Consider the following 27,061-nt stretch of genomic DNA (forward strand, 5'->3'; position numbering starts at 1 on the left):
AGGTGGATGAACGCAGTGCCCTTGTTTGGGTGTAGGGCCTGATCAGAGCCTGGAGGTGCTGAGGTGCCGTTCCCCTCACAGCTCCGTAGGCAAGCACCATGGTCTTGTAGCGGATGCGAGCTTCAACTGGAAGCCAGTGGAGAGAGCGGAGGAGCGGGGTGACGTGAGAGAACTTGGGAAGGTTGAACACCAGACGGGCTGCGGCGTTCTGGATGAGTTGTAGGGGTTTAATGGCACAGGCAGGGAGCCCAGCCAACACCGAGTTGCAGTAATCCAGACGGGAGATGACAAGTGCCTGGATTAGGACCTCGGCCGCTTCCTGTGTGAGGCAGGGTCGTACTCTGCGGATGTTGTAGAGCATGAACCTACAGGAACGGGCCACCGCCTTGATGTTAGTTGAGAATGACAGGGTGTTGTCCAGGATCACGCCAAGGTTCTTAGCGCTCTGGGAGGAGGACACAATTGCCGAGGTTCAGCTTGAGGTGGTGATCCGTCATCCACACTGATATGTCTGCCAGACATGCAGAGATGCGATTCGCCACCTGGTCATCAGAAGGGGGAAAGGAGAAGATTAATTGTGTGTCGTCTGCATAGCAATGATAGGAGAGACCATGTGAGGTTATGACAGAGCCAAGTGACTTGGTGTATAGCGAGAATAGGAGAGGGCCTAGAACAGAGCCCTGGGGGACACCAGAGGTGAGAGCGCGTGGTGAGGAGACAGATTCTCGCCACGCCACCTGGTAGGACGCAATCCAAGCGTGGGCCGTGCCGGAGATGCCCAACTCGGAGAGGGTGGAGAGGAGGATCTGATGGTTCACAGTATCGAAGGCAGCCGATAGGTCTAGAAGGATGAGAGCAGAGGAGAGAGAGTTAGCTTTAGCAGTGAGGAGCGCCTCTGTGATACAGAGAAGAGCAGTCTCAGTTGAATGACTAGTCTTGAAACCTGACTGATTTGGATCAAGAAGGTCATTCTGAGAGAGATAGCGGGAGAGCTGGCCAAGGACGGCACGTTCAAGAGGTTTGGAGAGAAAAGAAAGAAGGGATACTGGTCTGTAGTTGTTGACATCGGAGGGATCGAGTGTAGGTTTTTTCAGAAGGGGTGCAACTCTCGCTCTCTTGAAGATGGAAGGGACGTAGCCAGCGGTCAGGGATGTGTTGATGAGCGAGGTGAGGTAAGGGAGAAGGTCTCCGGAAATGGTCTGGAGAAGAGAGGAGGGGATAGGGTCAAGCGGGCAGGTTGTTGGGCGGCCGGCCGTCACAAGACGCGAGATTTCATCTGGAGAGAGAGGGGAGAAAGAGGTCAGAGCACAGGGTAGGGCAGTGTGAGCAGAACCAGCGGTGTCGTTTGACTTAGCAAACGAGGATCGGATGTCGTCGACCTTCTTTTCAAAATAGTTGACGAAGTCATCTGCAGAGAGGGAGGAGGGGGGGGGATTCAGGAGGGAGGAGAAGGTGGCAAAGAGCTTCCTAGGGTGAGAGGCAGATGCTTGGAGTGGTAGAAAGTGGCTTTAGCAGCAGAGACAGAGGAGGAAAATGTAGAGAGGAGGGAGTGAAAGGATGCCAGGTCCGCAGGGAGGCGAGTTTTCCTCCATTTCCGCTCGGCTGCCCGGAGCCCTGTTCTGTGAGCTCGCAATGAGTCGTCGAGCCACGGAGCGGGAGGGGAGGACCGAGCCGGCCTGGAGGATAGGGGACATAGAGAGTCAAAGGATGCAGAAAGGGAGGAGAGGAGGGTTGAGGAGGCAGAATCAGGAGATAGGTTGGAGAAGGTTTGAGCAGAGGGAAGAGATGATAGGATGGAAGAGGAGAGAGTAGCGGGGGAGAGAGAGCGAAGGTTGGGACGGCGCGATACCATCCGAGTAGGGGCAGTGTGGGAGGTGTTGGATGAGAGCGAGAGGGAAAAGGATACAAGGTAGTGGTCGGAGACTTGGAGGGGAGTTGCAATGAGGTTAGTGGAAGAACAGCATATAGTAAAGATGAGGTCGAGCGTATTGCCTGCCTTGTGAGTAGGGGGGGACGGTGAGAGGGTGAGGTCAAAAGAGGAGAGGAGTGGAAAGAAGGAGGCAGAGAGGAATGAGTCAAAGGTAGACTGATAGAGGAAAATATAGTTTAGATGATCAATTATGTATACTTTAATGATTAGAACCATTCATGCTAATACTATTATGTTATGATTTGAAAAGTATGGGTTCTTAATTGTACTGTTACTGAAAATGTAAGCAGAAATTAATTGTGTCTGTGTCTCCTGGGAAAGTTTTAAAGCAGAGATAATATAGTACTTCAAACAGATAAGAATGTTTTGGTTGGATTCCATTAGCAGAGAGAAGTATATCCTTTAGGCAGGTTGGAATGTAGTTTATGAGGGGAGTGAAACTATCTCCAGGACCGAATACTACGCCATTGTAAGACTGGGAGAGGGGGTGTAACTGATGACGTCATTTTATGTCTTCAGATTTAAAATGTAATGTTCTTTGTATTTTGGGTCAGTCGAGAATAAATGCTGAACTTGTTTTTTAAGACTGGTCTCTTGCTAATTCATACAAATGATAAACTTACAACTTATCATGAATTAGAAATGAGTGCGAATTTAATTGGTTTTGGCAATAAAACATAAGGGAATTTAAAATTCCTCTATCATAGACGTGGGGAGGTTGAAGTCGCCCAGAACTGTGAGAGGTGAGCCGTCACATTTATCATAGTTAACCAGTGTAGACTAACAGTGAAATGCTTAGTTAGGGGTCCTTTTCCAACAATGCAAGATGTGATATATATTGTATAATTCTCAATTCTCAAGAACATACTGATAGTTAACGTGTGTGTGTGTGTGTGTGTGTGTGTGTGTGTGTGTGTGTGTGTGTGTGTGTGTGTGTGTGTGTGTGTGTGTGTGTGTGTGTGTGTGTGTGTGTGTGTGTGTGTGTGTGTGTGTGTGTGTGTGTGTGTGTGTGTGTGTGTGTGTGTGTACAGGTACGGGTACTGGCCCTATGGTGTATTCACTAAGATGGGTATCCCTGGTCCCAAACCCCTACCTTACTTTGGCACAATGATGGAGTATAGAAAGGTTAGTACACATTCCGAATAAACATCTCTCTCATATTTTATACAACAGTGTCATTTCCCCCCATGTAAAACAATACATTGAGAAGGAAAAAGAGGACTAGCCGGTTGTTTTAACAATAGATAAATACAAGGTAATATGAGACTTGATCAGTCTATAAGTTGTGTTCCTTGGGGGACCATAGAGAATAACAAACCCTCCTCAACTCTCACCTCAACTCTCAGGTGTAAGACACACCTACATGTCCTCCTATGGCATGAATCAGCTGTTTCTTCTCTCTCTCTCTGTCTCTCTGTCTCTCTCTCTCTCTGTCTCTCTGTCTCTGTCTCTCTGTCTCTCTGTCTCTCTGTCTCTCTGTCTCTCTGTCTCTCTGTCTCTCTGTCTCTCTCTCTCTCTCTCTCTCTCTCTGTCTCTCTGTCTCTCTGTCTCTCTCTCTGTCTCTCTGTCTCTCTGTCTCTCTGTCTCTCTGTCTCTCTGTCTCTCTGTCTCTCTGTCTCTCTCTCTCTCTCTCTCTCTCTCTCTCTCTCTCTCTCTCTCTACAGGGCATCACTAACTTTGACACAGAGTGCTTTCAGAAGTACGGGAGAATCTGGGGGTGAGTTCAGTTGACTGTACCGTACTAGGATGACTCACAACTGTACTATGCTCTTTCAATTCATCACCTGCTGGAGCTGTCATGTGACCATGAGGAATAGTATTCATAATATCAACAACAACCCGACTAATGTTTTCTTTGTAGTTTTATAAGAGGTGGTTAAATGTGTGGGTTTCCTTCTAAATGTAATCCGTTACTAGTTTTACCTGTCCAACGTTACCCCAAACTCAGTACTGTAATCTGATTACATTCAGTTACTAGTTTACCTGTCCTACATTACCCCAAACTCAGTACCGTAATCTGATTACATTCAGTTACTAGTTTACCTGTCCTACATTACCCCAAACTCAGTACTGTAATCTGATTACATTCAGTTACTAGTTTACCTGTCCTACATTACCCCAAACTCAGTACCGTAATCTGATTACATTCAGTTACTAGTTTACCTGTCCAACGTTACCCCAAACTCAGTACCGTAATCTGATTACATTCAGGTACTAGTTTACCTGTCCAACATTACTGCAAACTCAGTACCGTAATCTGATTACATTCAGTTACTAGTCTTACCTGTCCAACATTACCCCAAACTCAGTACCGTAATCTGATTACATTCAGTTACTAGTTTACCTGTCCAACATTACCCCAAACTCAGTACCGTAATCTGATTACATTCAGTTACTAGTTTACCTGTCCAACATTACCCCAAACTCAGTACTGTAATCTGATTCCATTCAGTTACTAGTTTACCTGTCCAACATTACCCCAAACTCAGTACCGTAATCTGATTACATTCAGTTACTAGTTGGCTGCTGCAGGTGTGTTTCTCCTCTGTGAAGGATCTATGATGGGAGGCAGTCTGTTCTGTGTACCATGTATTTGTGTATATAGAGGCAGTCTGTTCTGTGTACCATGTAGGTGTGTATATATAGTGGTTAAAGCCAGGTGTGTTTCTCCTCTGTGAAGGATCTATGATGGGAGGCAGTCTGTACCATGTAGTTGTGTATATATAGTGGTTAAAGCCAGGTGTGTTTCTCCTCTGTGAAGGATCTATGATGGGAGGCAGTCTGTACCATGTAGGTGTGTATATATAGTGGTTAAAGCCAGGTGTGTTTCTCCTCTGTGAAGGATCTATGATGGGAGGCAGCCTGTTCTGTGTGTCATGGATAAAAGCATTATCAAGACCGTCCTGATTAAAGAGTGTTACAACATCTTCATCAACCGCAGGGTGAGACACACACACACACACACACACACACACACACACACACACACACACACACACACACACACACACACACACACACACACACACACACACACACACACACACACACACACACACACACACACACACACACACACACACACACACACACACACACACACACACACACACACACATCCCCCTAATAAATACTATGATCATTATTAAATCATATAATTAATACAACTGTTGTTTAAGAACATCATTCTGAATGGTGATCTCCATGTTCTAGAACATCATTCTGAATGGTGATCTGTTTGATAATTAATACAACTGTCCTCCATGTTTTAGGACTTCCATCTGAATGGTGAGATGTTTGATGCATTGTCCGTTGCCGAGGACGATACATGGAGACGAATCCGCAGTGTCCTCTCACCTTCCTTTACCTCTGGACGACTGAAAGAGGTAGAACCATCCCTCCATCTCTCCCTTTCTGTGTTTTATCAACTTGTTATAAACTCTATAGCTTGTTATGAACTCTTTACCAATACTACTTAAAAACACTTTATTAAATCATTATAGCTTGTTATAAACTCTATAAACTCATTTTAGCTTGTTATAAACTCTATAAACTCATTATAGCTTGGTATAAACTATATAAACTCATTATAGCTTGTTATAAACTCTATAAACTCATTATAGCTTGTTATAAACTCTATTAACTCATTATAGCTTGTTATAAACAACTTACAAACGCATTGTCCCAGTTCTCACTGTGGATGACCACATGGCCTATGTATGCCGCTGAATACTCTTGATGGGGCCGTAGAATGGCATCCATGAGGTGTTGGAAAGTTGTCGCAGTACCACGCAGTCCGAAGGGCATCCTCACATACTGGGCGATCCTCCGGAGCACAGACACTTGCCAATAGACAATTGCCAATATCCCTCCAGGATGGTGATGAACTTGGCCTTTCCTAAGCGCTCCAAGAGTTCATCCACGCGGGGCATGGGATACGCGTCGAATGTAGAGATGGCGTTCACCCTCCTAAAGTCGAGTCTCATACTACCACCGGGTTTGGGGACCAGGACTATGGGACTGGACCACTCACTCATAGATGGCTCGATCACACCCATCCTCAGCATCTCCCTTCACCTCGTTCTTAGCGATGACTCGGCGGGTCTCAAGATTCCTGTAAGGCCGGATATGCCAGGTTCAGTGTGGATATGGTGAAACAGGACAACTGTTTTTGAGAACACCCTGCCGAATTGCATAATCAGCGTGTCAAGCCATCTCGACTGCTTCGGCAGGAGAGTTCGGCCACGGCGCACCTGTGGTAAGGCCTCCTCTTTTTCCTTTGCCCTCCAGGGCCATCAAAGCCACCTCCTCCTCTCTTCTTCAACAGGTTTATGTGATAGAGTTGGACCTTCTTCCTCCTGTCAGGTTGCTTGATGAGGCAATTGACCGGTGAGACCCTTTCCGTTACCTCGTAGGGGCCCCCTCCACTGCGCTAGCAAGCGGTGTTCAGCCGTGGGCACAAGCACCATCACTTTCTCTCACGTGGTGTCGCTGACTTATCGTAGGCCCGGCCTTGGGTCCGTTGCGTCTTCTCCATATGCTCCTTTATTATGGGCCACACTGCCGACAGGCGGTCTCTCATTAGGGTAATGTGTTCCATCGTGGACCGGAATGGGCATGGTTGGGCCTCCCAGGTCTCCGTGACTACATCGAGGATCCCTCGACAGGGCAGTAGAGCAATTCAAATGGGGAAAACCCAGAAGGGTTATATATGACGCAGGAAGGAAGGAGCAACCAGGGGCTAAGCGATACATTTGAAGCCCCATCCAATGAGGGAACATGGAAAGTATTCTCCTGTCTCTGAGGTACTTCTCGCAGGGCAAACATTAAGTAGAGGGAGAAGCATGTCCCAGTTTGTCCCATCTCTGGACATCACTCTTCTCAACATGCTTTTAATCGTTTTGTTCAGGCATTCACACAACCCGTCTGTTTGAGGGTGGAATATGCTTGTGCGTTGTCTGTTGAACCTGGTATAACCGACACAAGTCCTTCATCAACCGGGACATGAACGGGGTTCCCTGATCGGTTAGGATCGTCTTGGGAAGGCCCATCCGAGAGAACATCAATGAACAATTCCTTGGAGATTCCCTTTGACGACAAGTTGCGAAAGGGTCTCTGGGAACTTGGTAGCGTAATCTCTGACAACTAGGATGTACTTGTGTCCTCTGGCAGATTTTGGGAGGGGTCCCACAAGGTCCATAGCTATGCGTTCAAAGGGGGTCTCTATAATGGGGAGAGGAATCAAAGCACGCAGGTGTTGCCGTGGGGCTGTACGCTGACATTGATCACACGTCCTACAATACCTGGCCTCATCCCAGGTGACACGGGGCCAATAGAACCTCAGGTGTTGCCGTGGGGCGGTATGCTGACATTGATCACACGTCTTACAATACCTGGCCTCATCCCAGGTGACACGGAGCCAATAGAACCTCTGCATGATTCTGTCGATAGTTTTGTCCCGTGCCAGGTGTCCTCCTAAGACGTGGGAATGTGCCAGCTGTAGGACAGTATCCCTGTAGGGTCTAGACACCATTAATACTTCCTGTTTTCCCCTTTCGTTGCCTGATTGCATAGTAGGGAAGAGAGGGCTCACCTGAGCCGTCAACGTTTCTCCCGTCGATCACCTTCACCTTCCTCATGGCATCCCGTAGGTCTGGGTCTCTATGCTGAGAGGTGCCCGAACTGTCCCATGAATTCTTGGGACAGGTCGACCTCGGTAGAGGGGTGTGGAGGTTGTTCCCCATCCCCGCCAGGGGTGCCCGAGGAGAATCCCTTCCATGTTCCCTCCTGGGATGGTGCTTCAAATTTATCGCTTAGCCCCTGGTTGCTCCTTCCTTCCTGCGTCGTATATAACCCTTCGCAGGTGTCTTCACCGGTGGTTTGCTGTCGGAGACGTTGGATCACTATTTCTTGGATTTGTTTTAGCGTTCCTGTCCCCCTTCGGTGGCCCGGCTCTTGCCGTGTGATAGAGAGACCTGATCCCCTTTTTCCTGTGTGTAACGTCATCTGCCGAAGCTCCTTATATAGGGGGCAGTCTCTCCCAGTCAATAATGGCACCTTCAGCTGGGGTACTTTCCCTGCCCTGACTGTACACCTTCCTTGCGGTGTCCACCTAATGCCCGCATTCTCCACAATATATATATATATATGTTTGGTATCATAAAGCAGCACTCTGTTAACCTCTCTCTCTCTCTCTCTCTCTCTCTCTCTCTCTCTCTCTCTCTCTCTCTCTGTTTCTCTCTGTCTCTGTCTATGTATCTCTCTCTCTCTCTGTCTCTGTCTCTCTCTGTCTCTCTCTCTCTCTGTCTCTCTCTCTCTCTCTCTGTCTCTGTCTCTCTCTATACATATAGATGTTTGGTATCATGAAGCAGCACTCTGCTAACCTGCTGAACGGAATGAAGAAGCAGGCAGATAAAGACCAGACCATCGAAGTGAAGGAGTGAGTCCTGACCTCTAACCTCTAACCTCTACACCTTACACCCCTGAGTCTTCATTGTAATACACATACATAGATATTTAAATATTATAACATATAAATATATATATATCATATACAGTGTCGTTCAAAAGTTTGGGGTCACTTAGAAATGTTTTTGAAAGAAATGCACATTTTTTTCACCATTTAAATAACGTCAAATTGATCAGAAATTCAGTGTAGACATTGTTAATGTTGTAAATGACTATTGTAGCTGAAAACGGATGATTTTTTTATGGAATATCTACGTAGGCGTACAGAGGCCCATTATCAGCAACCATCACTCCTGTGTTCCAATGGCACGTTGTGTTAGCTAATCCAAGTTTATCAGTTTAAAAGGCTAATTGATCCTTAGAAAACCCTTCTGCAATTATGTTAGCACAGCTGAAAACTGAAAACTATGGCTCTGATTAAAGAAGCAATAAAACCTGGCCTTCTTTAGACTAGTTGAGTATAATAATAATAATATATGCCATTTAGCAGACACTTTTATCCAAAGCGACTTACAGTCATGTGTGCATACATTCTACGTATGGGTGGTCCAGGGAATCGAACCCACTACCCTGGCATTACAAGCGCCATGCTCTACCAACTGAGCTACAGAAGGACCATCTGGAGCATCCGCATTTGTGGGTTCAATTACAGGCTCAAAATGTCCAGAACCAAATAACTTTCTCCTGAAACTAGTCAGTCTACTCTTGTTCTGAGAAATGAAGGATATTCCTTGCGAGAAATTGCCAAAGAAACTGAAGCTCGTACAACGATGTGTACTACTCCCTTCACAGAACAGAGCAAACTGGCTGTAACCAGAATAGAAAGAGGAGTGGGAGGCCCCGGTGCACAACTGAGCAAGAGGACATTAGAGTGTCTAGTTTGAGAAACAGACACCTCACAAGTCCTCAACTGGCAGCTTCATTAATTAAATAGTAACCCCAAAACACCAGTCTCAACATCAACAGTGAAGAGGCGACTCCTGGATGCTGGCCTTCTAGGCAGAGTTGCAAAGAAAAAGGTATATCTCAGACTGGCCAATAAAAAGTAAAGATGGGCAAAAGAACACAGACACTGGACAGAGGAACTCTGCCTAGAAGGCGAGAATCCCGGAGTCTCCTCTTCACTGTTGACGTTGAGACTGGTGTTTTGCGGGAACTATTTAATGAAGTTGCCAGCTGGTCAGTAGTTTTAGTCAGTAGTTGTGTGGTCGGCAGTTGTGTGGTCGGTAGTTGTGGGGTTGCAGTCAATAGTTGTGTGGTCAGTACTTGTGTGGTTGTGGTCAATAGTTGTGTGGTCAGTAGTTGTGTGGTCAGTAGTCGTGTGGTCAATAGTTGTGTGGTCAGTAGATGTGTGGTTGTGGTCAGTAGATGTGTGGTCAGTAGTTGTGTGGCCAATAGTTGTGTGGCCAGTAGTTGTGTGGTCAGTAGCTGTATGGTCAGTAGTTGTGGTGGGTAGTTGTGTGGTCGGTAGTTGTGTGGTTGGTGGTCAATATTTGTGTGGTCAGTAGCTGTGGTCGGTAGTTGTGTGGTCAGTAGCTGTATGGTCAGTAGTTGTGGTCGGTGGTTGTGTGGTTGTGGTCAATAGTTGTGTGGTCAGTAGTTGTGTGGTTGCGGTCAGTAGTTGTATGGTCAGTAGTTGTGTGGTTGTGGTCAGTAGTTGTGGTCGGTAGTTGTGTGGTTGTGGTCAGTAGTTGTATGGTAAGTAGTTGTGGTCAGTAGTTGTGTGTTTGTGGTCAGAGTTGTGGTCGGTAGTTGTGTGGTTGTGGTCAGTAGTTGTGGTCGGTAGTTGTGTGGTTGTGGTCAGTAGTTGTGGTCAGTAGTTGTGTGGTTTTGTACAGTAGTTGTATGGTCAGTAGTTGTGTGGTTGTGGTCAGTAATTATGTTCAGTAGCTGTGTAGTCTATAGTTGTTTGATCAGTACTTGTTTGGTCTGTACTTGTGTGGTTGTGGTCAGTAGTTGTGGTCGGTAGTTGTGTGGTTGTGGTCAGTAGTTGTATGGTAAGTAGTTGTGGTCAGTAGTTGTGTGGTTGTGGTCAGTAGTTGTATGGTCAGTAGTTGTGTGGTTGTGGTCAGTAATTATGTTCAGTAGCTGTGTAGTCTATAGTTGTTTGGTCTGTACTTGTGTGGTTGTGGTTGTGGTCGGTAGTTGTGTGGTCAGTAGTTACGTGGTCAGTAAATGTCTGGTTGTGGTCAGTAGTTGTGGTCGGTAGTTGTGTGGCTGTGGCCCATAGTTGTGGTCAGTCGGTGTGTGGTCAGTAGTTGTGTGGTTGTGGTCGGTAGTTATGGTCAGTAATTGCGGTCCGTAGCTGTGGTCAGTAGTTGTGTGGTCAGCAGTTGTGTGGTCATGGTCAGTAGTTGTGTGGTCAGTAGTTGTATGGTCAGTAGTTGTGTAGTCATTATTGTAAGCATATATTGAAGATAAATACACATTGCAGAGTTTGAGAGTTTGAGAGGATGAGAGGACTGGAGTACTAGAGTACTAATGGTCAATAGTGAACTGTAAATAGGAGTTGGGTTTCAGTTCAACATCTGTTCATTTAAGGAAATACCCCCATGAAATGGACAAAAATGAATGGGAACTTATTGGCACTGTACGAAACATATACACAAAGTACAATACCACTCAAATGGACGCCATTTCATTCAAAACGTATTGCAAATGTCATATGGCCAAGTGTCACACAGCGAAAATCCAATAGATGGCAAGCGCGCTCCACGGTACATGTTCATATTGCAAATGCACATCAAGTCAAGACCCAAGAGTCAAATTTAGAAAATTTGCACAAAAAAATAAAAATAACGTCATATCACCTCCTTAAGAAAGTGCTTTTTGGACCGTTTTTGAAATTCTTTCCATTTTTGGGGGGTCAATTATACATGTATAACAACTGTATGAACATACTTTTGTCATATTTTATTGTCATATTTTTTTTACTTTACAAAAGTTGAAGTCAAAAGTCAGTGAACCATTGCAAAATGCCATAAGAAATGTCCAAATGCAATATGAAAGTATTGAAAGTGCCAAATCAGGATATTATGTCCATTTGCCATGTACGATCATAGGAAGTCTGTTTCCAAACCCAAAAGTCAGTGAACCATGTCCAAATGGCATTTATACTGCCAAAATGATATATAGCACTATGTTAAGCCATGAATCAACCTAGATGGTCTATTTGTCATGTATGGTGAGGGAGAAGTGGGACTCTGTTGTTTTTAATCATTTTTTGAAAAATGTATAAAATGAATAGTGGCGCCCCCTCCCTACCCAACCGCAGACCCTTTGCACCCTCCTAAAGGCTTTGGAGATCATTTAAAAAAATTGCTCCTGGTAACCAATTCCCATCACCAGGCGCACGGCTGTCCATTTGCAATATGTTTCAATGGGCATTTAAAATCACAATTTGACATGCTCAAAAATACTGCAGAAATGCAAAAAATTGACTGGCCCGATGAACTCTGGATGGCCAGGCCTCCATCACTCGTTGTGTTGATTTCATCATGTTCATTTGGTGATGTTTTTTCACTGTTGAATCTTATTGCAAATGTACTGTCCATTTAAAATCAAATCAAATTGTATTTGTCACATACACATGGTTAGCAGATGTTAATGCGAATGTAGCGAAATGCTTGTGCTTCTAGTTCCGACAATGCAGTAATAACCAACAAGTAATCTAACTAACAATTCCAAAACTACTGTCTTATACACAGTGTAAGGGGATAAAGAATATGTACATAAAGATATATGAATGAGTGATGGTACAGAGCAGCATAGGCAAGATACAGTAGATAGTATCGAGTACAGTATATACATATGAGATGAGTATGTAAACAAAGTGGCATAGTTAAAGTGGCTAGTGATACATGTATTACATAAGGATGCAGTCGATGATATAGAGTACAGTATATACGTATGCATATGAGATTAATAATGTAGGGTATGTAACATTATATAAGGTAGCATTGTTTAAAGTGGCGAGTGATATATTTACATCATTTCCCATCAATTCCCATTATTAAAGTGGCTGGAGTTGTGTCAGTGTCAGTGTGTTGGCAGCAGCCACTCAATGTTAGTGGTGGCTGTTTAACAGTCTGATGTCCTTGAGATAGAAGCTGTTTTTGCAATATGTTTCAATGGGCAATTACCATCACGAATTTGAAAGGCTCAAAAATACTGCAGAAATGCTAAATTGACTGGCCCGATGAACTCGGGATAGCCGGGCAGTGATAGGGGTTCCTCTCTATCACTCAATGGTGACACAAGAGAAGTGGGACTGTCATTTTTTTTAACCATTTTTAACAACCATAGACCCCTTGCACCCCCTAAAGGCAATTAAAACCATTTGTAAAATGTGCTCCTGTTAACCCGTTCCAATCACCAGGTGCCGGACTGTCCATTTGCAATATGTTTCAATGGGCATTTACCATCACGAATTTGAAATGCTCAAAAAAACTGCAGGAATGTGAAATTGACTGGCCCGATGAACTCAGGATGGCCGGGCAGTGATTCTGGTTCCTCTCCATTGCTCGTTGGTGTTGATTTCAATTTGTCAATTTGTCAATTTGGTGATGGTCTATCACTGTTTAGACATATTGCAAATGGACAAAAATCAGCTAGCAAGTCACCGTCCATCAGTCAATTAGATATAATTCTGACACTAAACTGATACCAACTGACACAAAACCCACTGTTTCCAACTTGTTTAAAAGCCAACTATCACATATTTCAGAGCAGACCCAATATTCACAGCACCTTCAGTTTACACCATAATAAAAACGTAAAACACATAGTTACGTTCTAGCTGCGGGTTCAGGCGATCCCGAATCCCAAGTTTTGGCTTGATATGTCATTTGAAGCCTGAGCAGCAACCTTAATTGGTGCTGAAAATCCACATTTTCCAGGCATTGCTACAGGGTCCTTGAATGAGCTATCGGACAGAAACATAAGGATCCATCTCTATGGGCCGAGGCGGTGTCAATGCACCTAGTCTTGCAACTCGGGGACTTTTCTAAATCTTGTCATTTTCGTGATGGTCAAAATTAATCGAAGTTATTGCAAATGTATGAGGCTGTTACTCAGTCTGATAACCTTCTAGAGCCACATAACATAACTCTTGCACTATTGACTTTAGCTCTAGGTCTGATGGTTCTTTGATTGTTTCGAACGAAGGTAACTATTGCAGGCTCTGTGTGGCTGTAAGCCCCACCCTGTGTCACTCCATCCTTGCTGTGTGTGTGTGTGAGTTTTTGTCTGATGGGAGGAATGACTGATTTACAGTTCATGAGGGTTGCCTTTTTACACTTATGAAGTTTTGGAAAGATCTGACTCTTTCAACGCTTCGAAACATCTCCTATGGGGGATCTGTTGGGAGAAATTACTGATTTACAGGTTTGCCTAATCACACATATGAAGTTTTGGAAAGATGTGACCTTTTTAACCCTTTGAAACATTACATTTACATTACATTTAAGTCATTTAGCAGACGCTCTTATCCAGAGCGACTTACAAATTGGTGCATTCACCTTATGACATCCAGTGGAACAGTCACTTTACAATAGTGCATCTAAATCTTAAAGGGGAAGGGGGGGTGAGAGGGATTACTTATCCTATCCTAGGTATTCCTTAAAGAGATGGGGTTTCAGGTGTCTCCGGAAGGTGGTGATTGACTCTGCTGTCCTGGCGTCGTGAGGGAGTTTGTTCCACCATTGGGGGGCCAGAGCAGCGAACAGTTTTGACTGGGCTGAGCGGGATTTCAGGCTCTTCCGGTTGACACAGGAAGCTGAAAGTAAACACATACCCCCCTTGGGGTAGGCTCTTACAGAATTTTGAGTTTTAAGTCTTTACGTTAAGAACTGACTTATTTACAAAGGGTTGAATGATTGAGTGTTATTTCAGAAAATCACATAAAATATCAGAAATCACGAATTCTGAAACCCCACCTTAACGGATTCGTCTGAACATTCCGCAACTGGATCAAAAACGTTAAAAAATATATATATATATATATTTGAACATCACCAATTGTACATTGTACCTCTCTTAAATTATGATATGATGGTTATTTTTTCCTGACACCGTAGGTTCATGTACTTTGACGTGAAGCGGTCAAATTGGCGCTCAATTTTCATTTTTGACTTTTAATCCCAGAAAAAGGGCCTTAACTCAAAAAGCGTTGAGGCCTCGACGCCATCTTGTTTCGGTGCTAACAGCCCAAGTTTCGTCTTCGAAGTCTTTTCCGTTTAGGGGAAATGGTCATGTAGTGATTGGTGATGTTTTGTACATTTGCAATAAGAGTCCATTCGCCATCTGGTGGAATTTCCGAGAGACTTCGTTCGATGACTTCACGGAAGATCTGGCCCCGGTGCACGGCCCGCCGCCGTCTGCAAATTTGACAAATATTTGCGAACGTCTAGTAAGGGACCGAACATTAGCAATATGGAGTTTCTCATCGATTATACAGCAAATGCCGAAAAGTGTGCCCTTTTATATGTAAGGGAGTGTATAACAGCTGCAGGGAAGTCAGGCGCAGGAGAGCAGAAATGGGTCAGTAGTTGTGTAGTTGTGATCAGTAGTTGTGTAATTGTGATTGTGTTGCAGGTTCTTTGGGCCCTACAGTATGGACGTGGTCACCAGCACAGCCTTCAGTGTGGACATTGACTCTCTGAACAACCCTTCAGACCCCTTCGTCTCCAACGTCAAGAAAATGACCAAGTTTGACCTTTTAAACCCACTGTTCCTCCTTGTCTGTGAGACAACACACGCACAGGCACACACGGACGCAGAATTGTATTTTTTTAATCATATGAAGTTGTACACCTTTTAATAAATAGTTGCTCTCCTGTTCTCCTCTCCTGCCCCTCCTCTCCTCTGCTTTTCTCCTCTCCTCTCCTCTCCTCTCCTCTCCTCTCCTCTCCTCTCCTCTCCTCTCTCCTCCTCTCCTCTCCTCTCCTCTCCTCTCCTCTCCTCTCCTCTCCTCTCCTCTCCTCTCCTCTCCTCTCCTCTCCTCTCCTCTCCTCTCCTCCTCTCCTCTCCTCTCCTCTCTCCTCTCCTCTGCTTTTCTCCTCTCCTCTCCTTCTCCTTCTCCTCTCTTCTCCTCTGCTTTTCTCCTCTCTTCTCCTCTCCTCTTCTCCTCCCCTCTTCTCCTCCCCTCTTCTCCTCTCCTCTTCTCCTCCCCTCCTCTCCTTCTCCAGGTTTGTTTCCATTCACTGGTCCTATCTTGGAGAAGATGAAGTTTTCTATCTTCCCGACTGCGGTGACAGACTTCTTTTACGCCTCTCTGATTAAGATCAAATCTGGACGTGACACTGGGAACTTAACTGTAAACATGTTTTATATTTGATTGTGTTGTTTGTTTATGTTTGTGATGGATGTGATTGGACCAGATCCATAAGAATATGTTGGTGATGGTTGTGATTGGACCAAATCCATAAGAATATGTTTGTGTTGGTTGTGATTGGACCAGATCCATAAGAATATGTTTGTGTTGGATGTGATTGGACCAGATCCATAAGAATATGTTGGTGATGGTTGTGATTGGACCAGATCCATAAGAATATGTTGGTGATGGTTGTGATTGGACCAGATCCAGTAGAATCTGTTTGTGTTGGATGTGATTGGACGGATTTGACCTCATGTCTTTCTGCTTCCAGAGTCGGGTGGATTTCTTACAGCTGATGATCGACTCTCAGAAAGGCAACGACACAAAGACAGGAGGGGAACAGACTAAAGGTACCTGGCAAACAAACACCTGTAAACTACTGTTACAAACACACACCTGGAACCTACTGTTACAAACACACACCTGGAACCTACTGTTACAAACACACACCTGGAAACTACTGTTACAAACACACACCTGTAAACTATTCTTCTCTCTCTCTCTCTCTCTCTCTCTCTCTCTCTCTCTCTCTCCAAAGGACTGACTGATCATGAGATCTTGTCTCAGGCCATGATCTTCATCTTCGCTGGCTACGAGACCAGCAGCAGTACTATGAGTTTCCTGGCCTATAACCTGGCAACCAACCCCCATGTCATGACCAAACTGCAGGAGGAGATAGATACTGTGTTCCCCAACAAGGTAACCCCCACACCATGACCAAACTGCAGGAGGAGATAGATACTGTGTTCCCCAACAAGGTAACCCCCACACCATGACCAAACTGCAGGAGGAGATAGATACTGTGTTCCCCAACAAGGTAACCCCCACACCATGACCAAACTGCAGGAGGAGATAGATATTGTGATTTGTGTGTGTATCACTGGTGTCAAATGGGGTGAGGTAGTGATGTGTGTGTATCCCCGGTGTCAGATGGGGTGAGGTACTGATGTGTGTGTATCCCCGGTGTAAGATGGGGTGAGGTACTGATGTGTGTGTAACCCCGGTGTCAGATGGGGTGAGGTACTGATGTGTATGTAACCCCGGTGTCAGATGGGGTGAGGTACTGATGTGTGTGTAACCCCGGTGTCAGATGAGGTGAGGTACTGATGTGTGTGTAACCACGGTGTCAGATGGGGTGAGGTACTGATGTGTGTGTATCCCCGGTGTCAGATGGGGTGAGGTACTAATGTGTATGTAACCCCGGTGTCAGATGGGGTGAGGTACTGATGTGTATGTAACCCCGGTGTCAGATGGGGTGAGGTACTGATGTGTGTGTAACCACGGTGTCAGATGGGGTGAGGTACTGATGTGTGTGTAACCCCGGTGTCAGATGGGGTGAGGTACTGATGTGTGTGTATCCACGGTGCCAGATGGGGTGAGGTACTGATGTGTGTGTAACCCCGGTGTCAGATGGGGTGAGGTACTGATGTGTGTGTAACCCCGGTGTCAGATGGGGTGAGGTACTGATGTGTGTGTATCCCCGGTGTCAGGTGGGGTGAGGTACTGATGTGTATGTATCCACGGTGTCAGATGGGGTGAGGTACTGATGTGTGTGTAACCCCGGTGTCAGATGGGGTGAGGTACTGATGTGTATGTAACCCCGGTGTCAGATGGGGTGAGGTACTGATGTGTGTGTATCCCCGGTGTCAGATGGGGTGAGGTACTGATGTGTATGTAACCCCGGTGTCAGATGGGGTGAGGTACTGATGTGTATGTAACCACGGTGCAGGCTCCAATCCAGTACGAAGCTCTGATGCAGATGGACTATTTGGACTGTGTGTTGAACGAGTCTCTGAGACTGTACCCCATCTCCCCGCGACTGGAGAGGGTCGCCAAGAAGACGGTGGAGATTAACGGCATCGTCATCCCCAAAGACTGCGTTGTCCTGGTTCCCACGTGGACCCTCCACCGTGACCCAGAGATCTGGTCCGACCCTGAGGAGTTCAAACCAGAGAGGTACTGGTCCGCACCGTAACCACAATCCAACCATAACACAACCATAACATAACCACAATACAAAAACAATAGCATTTTTCCCTTTTGCTAACCACAACTACAGTGCATTATAATACTGTAGTGCAATGTGTTTTATGTGTCTGAACCACAACCACAAATCAACTACAACACCATGTTTAATGTGTCTGAACCACAACCACAAATCAACTACAATACAATGTGTAATGTGTCTGCCCTCCCCCTGTCCAGGTTCAGTAAGGAGAACAAGGAGCCTATTGATCCGTACACGTATATGCCGTTTGGGGTGGGGCCCAGGAACTGTATCGGGATGCGCTTCGCCCTGATCATGATCAAACTGGCCATGGTCGAGATCCTCCAGAGCTTCACTTTCTCCGTCTGTGATGAGACCGAGGTGAGACGTGTCGTGGAAATTTCCTCTATTTCCCAAATCATGGGAGCAAACCACACACACAAGTCAGAGTTTATAAAAGTCCATCTTTAATTATATAAGCTCTATAGCATTTTGACTTTCAACAGTTCAGTATCTCTAATGAAAAGTTGAGTGTCCCCACACAATGGCAAAATGGGATCCTTCATAGCAAAGATCACACATAGTCAGACAACATAGACATAATTCATCGTTCAGCTTTGTCTCCTTTCCCAAACCCCAGAACCATAAACCACCTGTTTTAACATGGACCTGTTTTAACATGGACCTGTTTTAACATGGACCTGTTTTAACATGGACCTGTTTTAACATGGACCTGTTTTAACATGGACCTGTTTTAACATGGACCTGTTTTAACATGGACCTGTTTTAACATGGACCTGTTTTAACATGGACCTGTTTTAACATGGACCTGTTTTAACATGGTCACCTGTTTTAACATGGTCACCACCTGTTTTAACATGGTCACCACCTGTTTTAACATGGTCACCACCTGTTTTAACATGGTCACCACCTGTTTTAACATGGTCACCACCTGTTTTAACATGGTCACCACCTGTTTTAACATGGTCACCACCTGTTTTAACATGGTCCTGTTTTAACATGGTCCCACCTGTTTTAACATGGTCACCACCTGTTTTAACATGGACCTGTTTTAACATGGTCACCTGTTTTAACATGGACCTGTTTTAACATGGACCTGTTTTAACATGGTGTTTTAACATGGACCTGTTTTAACATGGTCACCACCTGTTTTAACATGGTCACCACCTGTTTTAACATGGTCAACATGGACCTGTTTTAACATGGTCACCGTTTTAACATGGACCACCACCTGTTTTAACATGGTCACCACCTGTTTTAACATGGTCACCGTTTTAACATGGTCACCACCTGTTTTAACATGGTCACCCTGTTTTAACATGGTCACTGTTTTAACATGGTCACCCTGTTTTAACATGTTTTTTAACATGGTCACCACCTGTTTTAACATGGTCACCACCTGTTTTAACATGGTCACCACCTGTTTTAACATGGTCACCACCTGTTTTAACATGGTCACCACCTGTTTTAACATGGTCACACCACCTGTTTTAACATGGTCACCACCTGTTTTAACATGGTCACCACCTGTTTTAACATGGTCACCACCTGTTTTAACATGGACCTGTTTTAACATGGTCACCACCTGTTTTAACATGGTCACCACCTGTTTTAACATGGTCACCCTGTTTTAACATGGTCACACCGCCTGTTTTGGTCACATGGTTTAACATGGTCACCACCTGTTTTAACATGGTCACCACCTGTTTTAACATGGTCACCACCTGTTTTAACATGGTCACCACCATGGACCTGTTTTAACATGGTCACCACCTGTTTTAACATGGTCACCACCTGTTTTAACATGGTCACCACCTGTTTTAACATGGACACCACCTTTTAACATGGACCTGTTTTAACATGGTCACCAACATGGTCACCTGTTTTAACATGGTCACCACCTGTTTTAACATGGACCTTTTTAACATGGTCACCACCTGTTTTAACATGGTCACCACCTGTTTTAACATGGTCACCGCCTGTTTTAACATGGTCACCGCCTGTTTTAACATGGTCACCGCCTGTTTTAACATGGTCACCACCTGTTTTAACATGGTCACCGCCTGTTTTAACATGGTCACCAACATGGTCACCACCTGTTTGTTTTAACATGGTCACCACCTGTTTTAACATGGTCACCACCTGTTTTAACATGGTCATGGTCCGCCTGTTTTAACATGGTCACAACATGGTCACCGCCTGTTTTAACATGGTCACCGCCTGTTTTAACATGGTCACCTGTTTTGGTCAACATGGTCCTGTTTTAACATGGTCACCTGTTTTAACATGGTCACCACCTGTTTTAACATGGACCTGTTTTAACATGGTCACCACCTGTTTTAACATGGTCACCACCTGTTTTAACATGGTCACCACCTGTTTTAACATGGTCACCACCTGTTTTAACATGGTCACCACCTGTTTTAACATGGTCACCGCCTGTTTTAACATGGTCACCGCCTGTTTTAACATGGACCTGTTTTAACATGGTCACCACCTGTTTTAACATGGTCACCGCCTGTTTTAACATGGACCTGTTTTAACATGGTCACCACCTGTTTTAACATGGTCAGCGCCTGTTTTAACATGGACCTGTTTTAACATGGTCACCACCTGTTTAACATGGTCACCTACTGTTTTACATGGACCTGTTTTAACATGGTCATCACCTGTTTTAACATGGTCACCACCTGTTTTACATGGACCTGTTTTAACATGGTCACCACCTGTTTTAACATGGTCACCACCTGTTTTAACATGGTCACCACCTGTTTTAACATGGTCACCACCTGTTTTAACATGGTCACCACCTGTTTTAACATGGTCACCACCTGTTTTAACATGGTCACCACATGGTCACCACCTGTTTTAACATGGTCACCACCTGTTTTAACATGGTCACCACCTGTTTTAACATGGTCACCTACCTGTTTTAACATGGTCAACATGGTCACCTGTTTTAACATGGACCTGTTTTAACATGGTCACCACCTGTTTAACATGGTCACCTACTGTTTTAACATGGTCAGCACCTGTTTTAACATGGACCTGTTTTAACATGGTCAGCGCCTGTTTTAACATGGACACCACCTGTTTTAACATGGACACCGCCTGTTTTAACATGGTCACCACCTGTTTTAACATGGACACCACCTGTTTTAACATGGATCTGTTTTAACATGGACACCACCTGTTTTAACATGGATCTGTTTTAACATGATCACCACCTGTTTCAACATGGACCTGTTTTAACATGGTCACCACCTGTTTTAACATGGACCTGTTTTAACATGGTCACCACCTGTTTTAACATGGACCTGTTTTAACATGGTTACCACCTGTTTTAACATGGTTACCACCTGTTTCAACATGGTCACCACCTGTTTTAACATGGTCACAGCCTGTTTTAACATGGACCTGTTTTAACATGGTCACCACCTGTTTTAACATGGACCTGTTTTAACATGGTCACCACCTGTTTTAACATGGTCACCACCTGTTTTAACATGGTCACCACCTGTTTTAACATGGTCACCACCTGTTTTAACATGGTCACCACCTGTTTTAACATGGTCACCACCTGTTTTAACATGGACCTGTTTTAACATGGTCACCACCTGTTTTAACATGGACCACCACCTGTTTTAACATGGTCACCACCTGTTTTAACATGGTCACCACCTGTTTTAACATGGTCACCACCTGTTTTAACATGGACCTGTTTTAACATGGTCACCACCTGTTTTAACATGGACCTGTTTTAACATGGTCACCACCTGTTTTAACATGGACCTGTTTTAACATGGTCACCACCTGTTTTAACATGGACCTGTTTTAACATGGTTACCACCTGTTTTTACATGGTTACCACCTGTTTCAACATGGTCACCACCTGTTTTAACATGGTCACCGCCTGTTTTAACATGGACCTGTTTTAACATGGTCACCACCTGTTTTAACATGGTCACCACCTGTTTTAACATGGACCTGTTTTAACATGGTCACCACCTGTTTTAACATGGTCACCACCTGTTTTAACATGGTCACCACCTGTTTTAACATGGTCACCACCTGTTTTAACATGGTCACCGCCTGTTTTAACATGGTCACCGCCTGTTTTAACATGGTCACCGCCTGTTTTAACATGGTCACTGTTTTAACATGGTCACCGCCTGTTTTAACATGGTCACCGCCTGTTTTAACATGGTCACCACCTGTTTTAACATGGTCACCACCTGTTTTAACATGGTCACCACCTGTTTTAACATGGTCACCACCTGTTTTAACATGGTCACCACCTGTTTTAACATGGTCACCCTGTTTTAACATGGACCTTTTTAACATGGACCTGTTTTAACATGGACACCACCTGTTTTAACATGGTTTTACATGGACCTGTGTTTAACATGGACCTTTAACATGGACCTGTTTTAACATGGTCACCACCTGTTTTGGAACATGGACCTGTTTTAACATGGTCACCACCTGTTTTAACATGGTCACCACCTGTTTTAACATGGACACCACCTGTTTTAACATGGACACTGTTTTAACATGGTCACCACCTGTTTTAACATGGTCACCACCTGTTTTAACATGGTCACCACCTGTTTTAACATGGTCACCACCTGTTTTAACATGGTCACCACCTGTTTTAACATGGACCTGTTTTAACATGGTCACCGCCTGTTTTAACATGGACCTGTTTTAACATGGTCACCACCTGTTTTAACATGGACCTGTTTTAACATGGTCACCGCCTGTTTTAACATGGTCACCACCTGTTTTAACATGGTCACACCTGTTTTAACATGGTCACCACCTGTTTTAACATGGTCACCACCTGTTTTAACATGGTCACCACCTGTTTTAACATGGTCACCACCTGTTTTAACATGGACACCACCTGTTTTAACATGGATCTGTTTTAACATGATCACCACCTGTTTTAACATGGACCTGTTTTAACATGGTCACCACCTGTTTTAACATGGACCTGTTTTAACATGGTTACCACCTGTTTTTACATGGTTACCACCTGTTTCAACATGGTCACCACCTGTTTTAACATGGTCACCGCCTGTTTTAACATGGACCTGTTTTAACATGGTCACCACCTGTTTTAACATGGACCTGTTTTAACATGGTCACCACCTGTTTTAACATGGTCAGCGCCTGTTTTAACATGGTCAGCGCCTGTTTTAACATGGTCAGCGCCTGTTTTAACATGGTCAGCGCCTGTTTTAACATGGTCACCGCCTGTTTTAACATGGTCACCACCTGTTTTAACATGGTCACCACCTGTTTTAACATGGTCACCGCCTGTTTTAACATGGTCACCTGTTTTAACATGGTCACCACCTGTTTTAACATGGTCACCACCTGTTTTAACATGGTCACCACCTGTTTTAACATGGTCACCACCTGTTTTAACATGGTCACCACCTGTTTTAACATGGTCACCACCTGTTTTAACATGGTCACCACCTGTTTTAACATGGTCACCACCTAACATGGTCACCACCTGTTTTAACATGGTCACCACCTGTTTTAACATGGTCACCACCTGTTTTAACATGGTCACCACCTGTTTTAACATGGTCACCACCTGTTTTAACATGGTCACCACCTGTTTTAACATGGACCTGTTTTAACATGGTCACCACCTGTTTTAACATGGACCTGTTTTAACATGGACCTGTTTTAACATGGTCACCACCTGTTTTAACATGGTCACCACCTGTTTTAACATGGTCACCACCTGTTTTAACATGGTCACCAACATGTTTTTTAACATGGTCACCACCTGTTTTAACATGGTCACCACCTGTTTTAACATGGTCACCACCTGTTTTAACATGGACCTGTTTTAACATGGTCACCACCTGTTTTAACATGGACCTGTTTTAACATGGACCTGTTTTAACATGGTCACCACCTGTTTTAACATGGTCACCACCTGTTTTAACATGGTCACCACCTGTTTTAACATGGTCACCACCTGTTTTAACATGGTCACCTACTGTTTTAACATGGTCACCACCTGTTTAACATGGTCACCTACTGTTTTAACATGGTCAGTTTTAACATGGTCTGTTTTAACATGGACCTGTTTTAACATGGTCACCACCTGTTTTAACATGGAAACATGGTCACCACCTGTTTTAACATGGTCACCACCTGTTTTAACATGGTCACCACCTGTTTTAACATGGTCACCCACCTGTTTTAACATGGTCACCACCTGTTTTAACATGGTCACCACCTGTTTTAACATGGTCACCACCTGTTTTAACATGGTTTTTTAACATGGTCACCACCTGTTTTAACATGGTCACCACCTGTTTTAACATGGTCACCACCTGTTTTAACATGGTCACCGCCTGTTTTAACATGGTCACCGCCTGTTTTAACATGGTCACCGCCTGTTTTAACATGGTCACCACCTGTTTTAACATGGTCACCACCTGTTTTAACATGGTCACCACCTGTTTTAACATGGACCTGTTTTAACATGGTCACCACCTGTTTTAACATGGACCTGTTTTAACATGGACCTGTGTTAACATGGTCACCACCTGTTTTAACATGGTCACCACCTGTTTTAACATGGTCACCACCTGTTTTAACATGGTCACCACCTGTTTTAACATGGTCACCACCTGTTTTAACATGGTCACCACCTGTTTTAACATGGTCACATGGTCACCTGTTTTTTAACATGGACCTGTTTTAACATGGACCTGTGTTAACATGGTCACCACCTGTTTTAACATGGTCACCACCTGTTTTAACATGGTCACCACCTGTTTTAACATGGTCACCACCTGTTTTAACATGGTCACCACCTGTTTTAACATGGTCACCACCTGTTTTAACATGGTCACCTACTGTTTTAACATGGACCTGTTTTAACATGGTCACCACCTGTTTTAACATGGACCTGTTTTAACATGGACCTGTTTTAACATGGTCACCACCTGTTTTAACATGGTCACCACCTGTTTTAACATGGTCACCACCTGTTTTAACATGGTCACCACCTGTTTTAACATGGTCACCACCTGTTTTAACATGGACCTGTTTTAACATGGTCACCACCTGTTTTAACATGGACCTGTTTTAACATGGTCACCACCTGTTTTAACATGGACAACTGGACACCACCTTTTTAACATGGACCTGTTTTAACATGGTCACCACCTGTTTTAACATGGTCACCACCTGTTTTAACATGGTCACCACCTGTTTTAACATGGTCACCACCTGTTTTAACATGGTCACCTGCTGTTTTAACATGGTCACACCTGTTTTAACATGGACCTGTTTTAACATGGTCACCGCCTGTTTTAACATGGACCTGTTTTAACATGGTCACCACCTGTTTTAACATGGTCACCACCTGTTTTAACATGGTCACCACCTGTTTTAACATGGTCACCACCTGTTTTAACATGGTCACCACCTGTTTTAACATGGTCACACCTGTTTTAACATGGTCACCACCTGTTTTAACATGGTCACCACCTGTTTTAACATGGTCACCACCTGTTTTAACATGGTCACCACCTGTTTTAACATGGTCACCACCTGCCTGTTTTAACATGGTCACCACCTGCCTGTTTTAACATGGTCACCGTTTTAACATGGTCTGTTTTAACATGGTCACCACCTGTTTTAACATGGTCACCTGTTTTAACTGTTTTAACATGGTCACCACCTGTTTTAACATGGTCACCACCTGTTTTAACATGGTCACCACCTGTTTTAACATGGTCACCTGTTTTAACATGGTCACCTGTTTTAACATGGTCACCACCTGTTTTAACATGGTCACCACCTGTTTTAACATGGTCCACCTGTTTTAACATGGTCACCACCTAACATGGTCACCACCTGTTTTAACATGGTCACCACCTGTTTTAACATGGTCACCACCTGTTTTAACATGGACCTGTTTTAACATGGTCACCACCTGTTTTAACATGGACCTGTTTTAACATGGTCACCACCTGTTTTAACATGGACCTGTTTTAACATGGACCTGTGTTAACATGGTCACCACCTGTTTTAACATGGTCACCACCTGTTTTAACATGGTCACCACCTGTTTTTAACATGGTCACCACCTGTTTTAACATGGTCACCACCTGTTTTAACATGGTCACCACCTGTTTTAACATGGTCACCTGTTTTAACATGGACACCACCTGTTTTAACATGGTCACCACCTGTTTTAACATGGTCACCACCTGTTTTGGTCACATGGTCACCACCTGTTTTAACATGGTCACCACATGGTCTGTTTTAACATGGTCACCACCTGTTTTAACATGGTCACCTGTTTTAACATGGTCATGGTCACCGCCTGTTTTAACATGGACCTGTTTTAACATGGTCACCAACATGGTCTGTTTTAACATGAACACCACCTGTTTTAACATGGTCACCACCTGTTTTAACATGGTCACCACCTGTTTTAACATGGTCACCACCTGTTTTAACATGGTCACCACCTGTTTTAACATGGACACCACCTGTTTTAACATGGACACCACCTGTTTTAACATGGACCTGTTTTAACATGGTCACCACCTGTTTTAACATGGTCACCACCTGTTTTAACATGGTCACCACCTGTTTTAACATGGACCTGTTTTAACATGGTCACCACCTTTTTAACATGGTCACCACCTGTTTTAACATGGTCACCACCTGTTTTAACATGGTCACCACCTGTTTTAACATGGTCACCACCTGTTTTAACATGGTCACCACCTGTTTTAACATGGTCACCCAACATGGACCTGTTTTAACATGGTCACCACCTGTTTTAACATGGACCTGTTTTAACATGGACCTGTTTTAACATGGACCTGTTTTAACATGGTCACCACCTGTTTTAACATGGTCACCACCTGTTTTAACATGGTCACCACCTGTTTTAACATGGTCACCACCTGTTTTAACATGGTCACCACCTGTTTTAACATGGTCACCACCTGTTTTAACATGGTCACCACCTGTTTTAACATGGTCACCACCTGTTTTTTAACATGGTCACCACCTGTTTTAACATGGTCACCACCTGTTTTAACATGGTCACCACCTGTTTTAACATGGTCACCACCTGTTTTAACATGGTCACCACCTGTTTTAACATGGTCACCACCTGTTTTAACATGGTCACCACCTGTTTTAACATGGTCACCAACATGGTCACCTGTTTTAACATGGTCACCACCTGTTTTAACATGGACACCACCTGTTTTAACATGGA

At 44.3% G+C, this 27,061-nt stretch overlaps 1 protein-coding gene across 2 annotated transcripts in view; it reads left to right on the forward strand.

Moving 5' to 3' along the window:
• Positions 1-27,061, forward strand: part of LOC124002724 (cytochrome P450 3A27-like) — a 43,409-nt gene that overhangs the window by 653 nt on the left and 15,695 nt on the right. For both annotated transcript variants that reach the window (XM_046310427.1, XM_046310428.1), the window contains exons 2-12: positions 2,962-3,055; positions 3,595-3,647; positions 4,773-4,872; positions 5,203-5,316; positions 8,281-8,369; positions 14,993-15,141; positions 15,586-15,713; positions 16,045-16,123; positions 16,312-16,472; positions 17,503-17,729; positions 17,979-18,141. In XM_046310427.1, the coding sequence (XP_046166383.1) occupies positions 2,962-3,055; positions 3,595-3,647; positions 4,773-4,872; positions 5,203-5,316; positions 8,281-8,369; positions 14,993-15,141; positions 15,586-15,713; positions 16,045-16,123; positions 16,312-16,472; positions 17,503-17,729; positions 17,979-18,141 (1,357 nt within the window). The remainder of the gene's footprint in view (positions 1-2,961; positions 3,056-3,594; positions 3,648-4,772; positions 4,873-5,202; positions 5,317-8,280; positions 8,370-14,992; positions 15,142-15,585; positions 15,714-16,044; positions 16,124-16,311; positions 16,473-17,502; positions 17,730-17,978; positions 18,142-27,061) is intronic.

The sequence above is a fragment of the Oncorhynchus gorbuscha genome, linkage group LG18, assembly GCF_021184085.1.
Source record: "Oncorhynchus gorbuscha isolate QuinsamMale2020 ecotype Even-year linkage group LG18, OgorEven_v1.0, whole genome shotgun sequence".
NCBI classification, from domain to species: domain Eukaryota; kingdom Metazoa; phylum Chordata; class Actinopteri; order Salmoniformes; family Salmonidae; genus Oncorhynchus; species Oncorhynchus gorbuscha.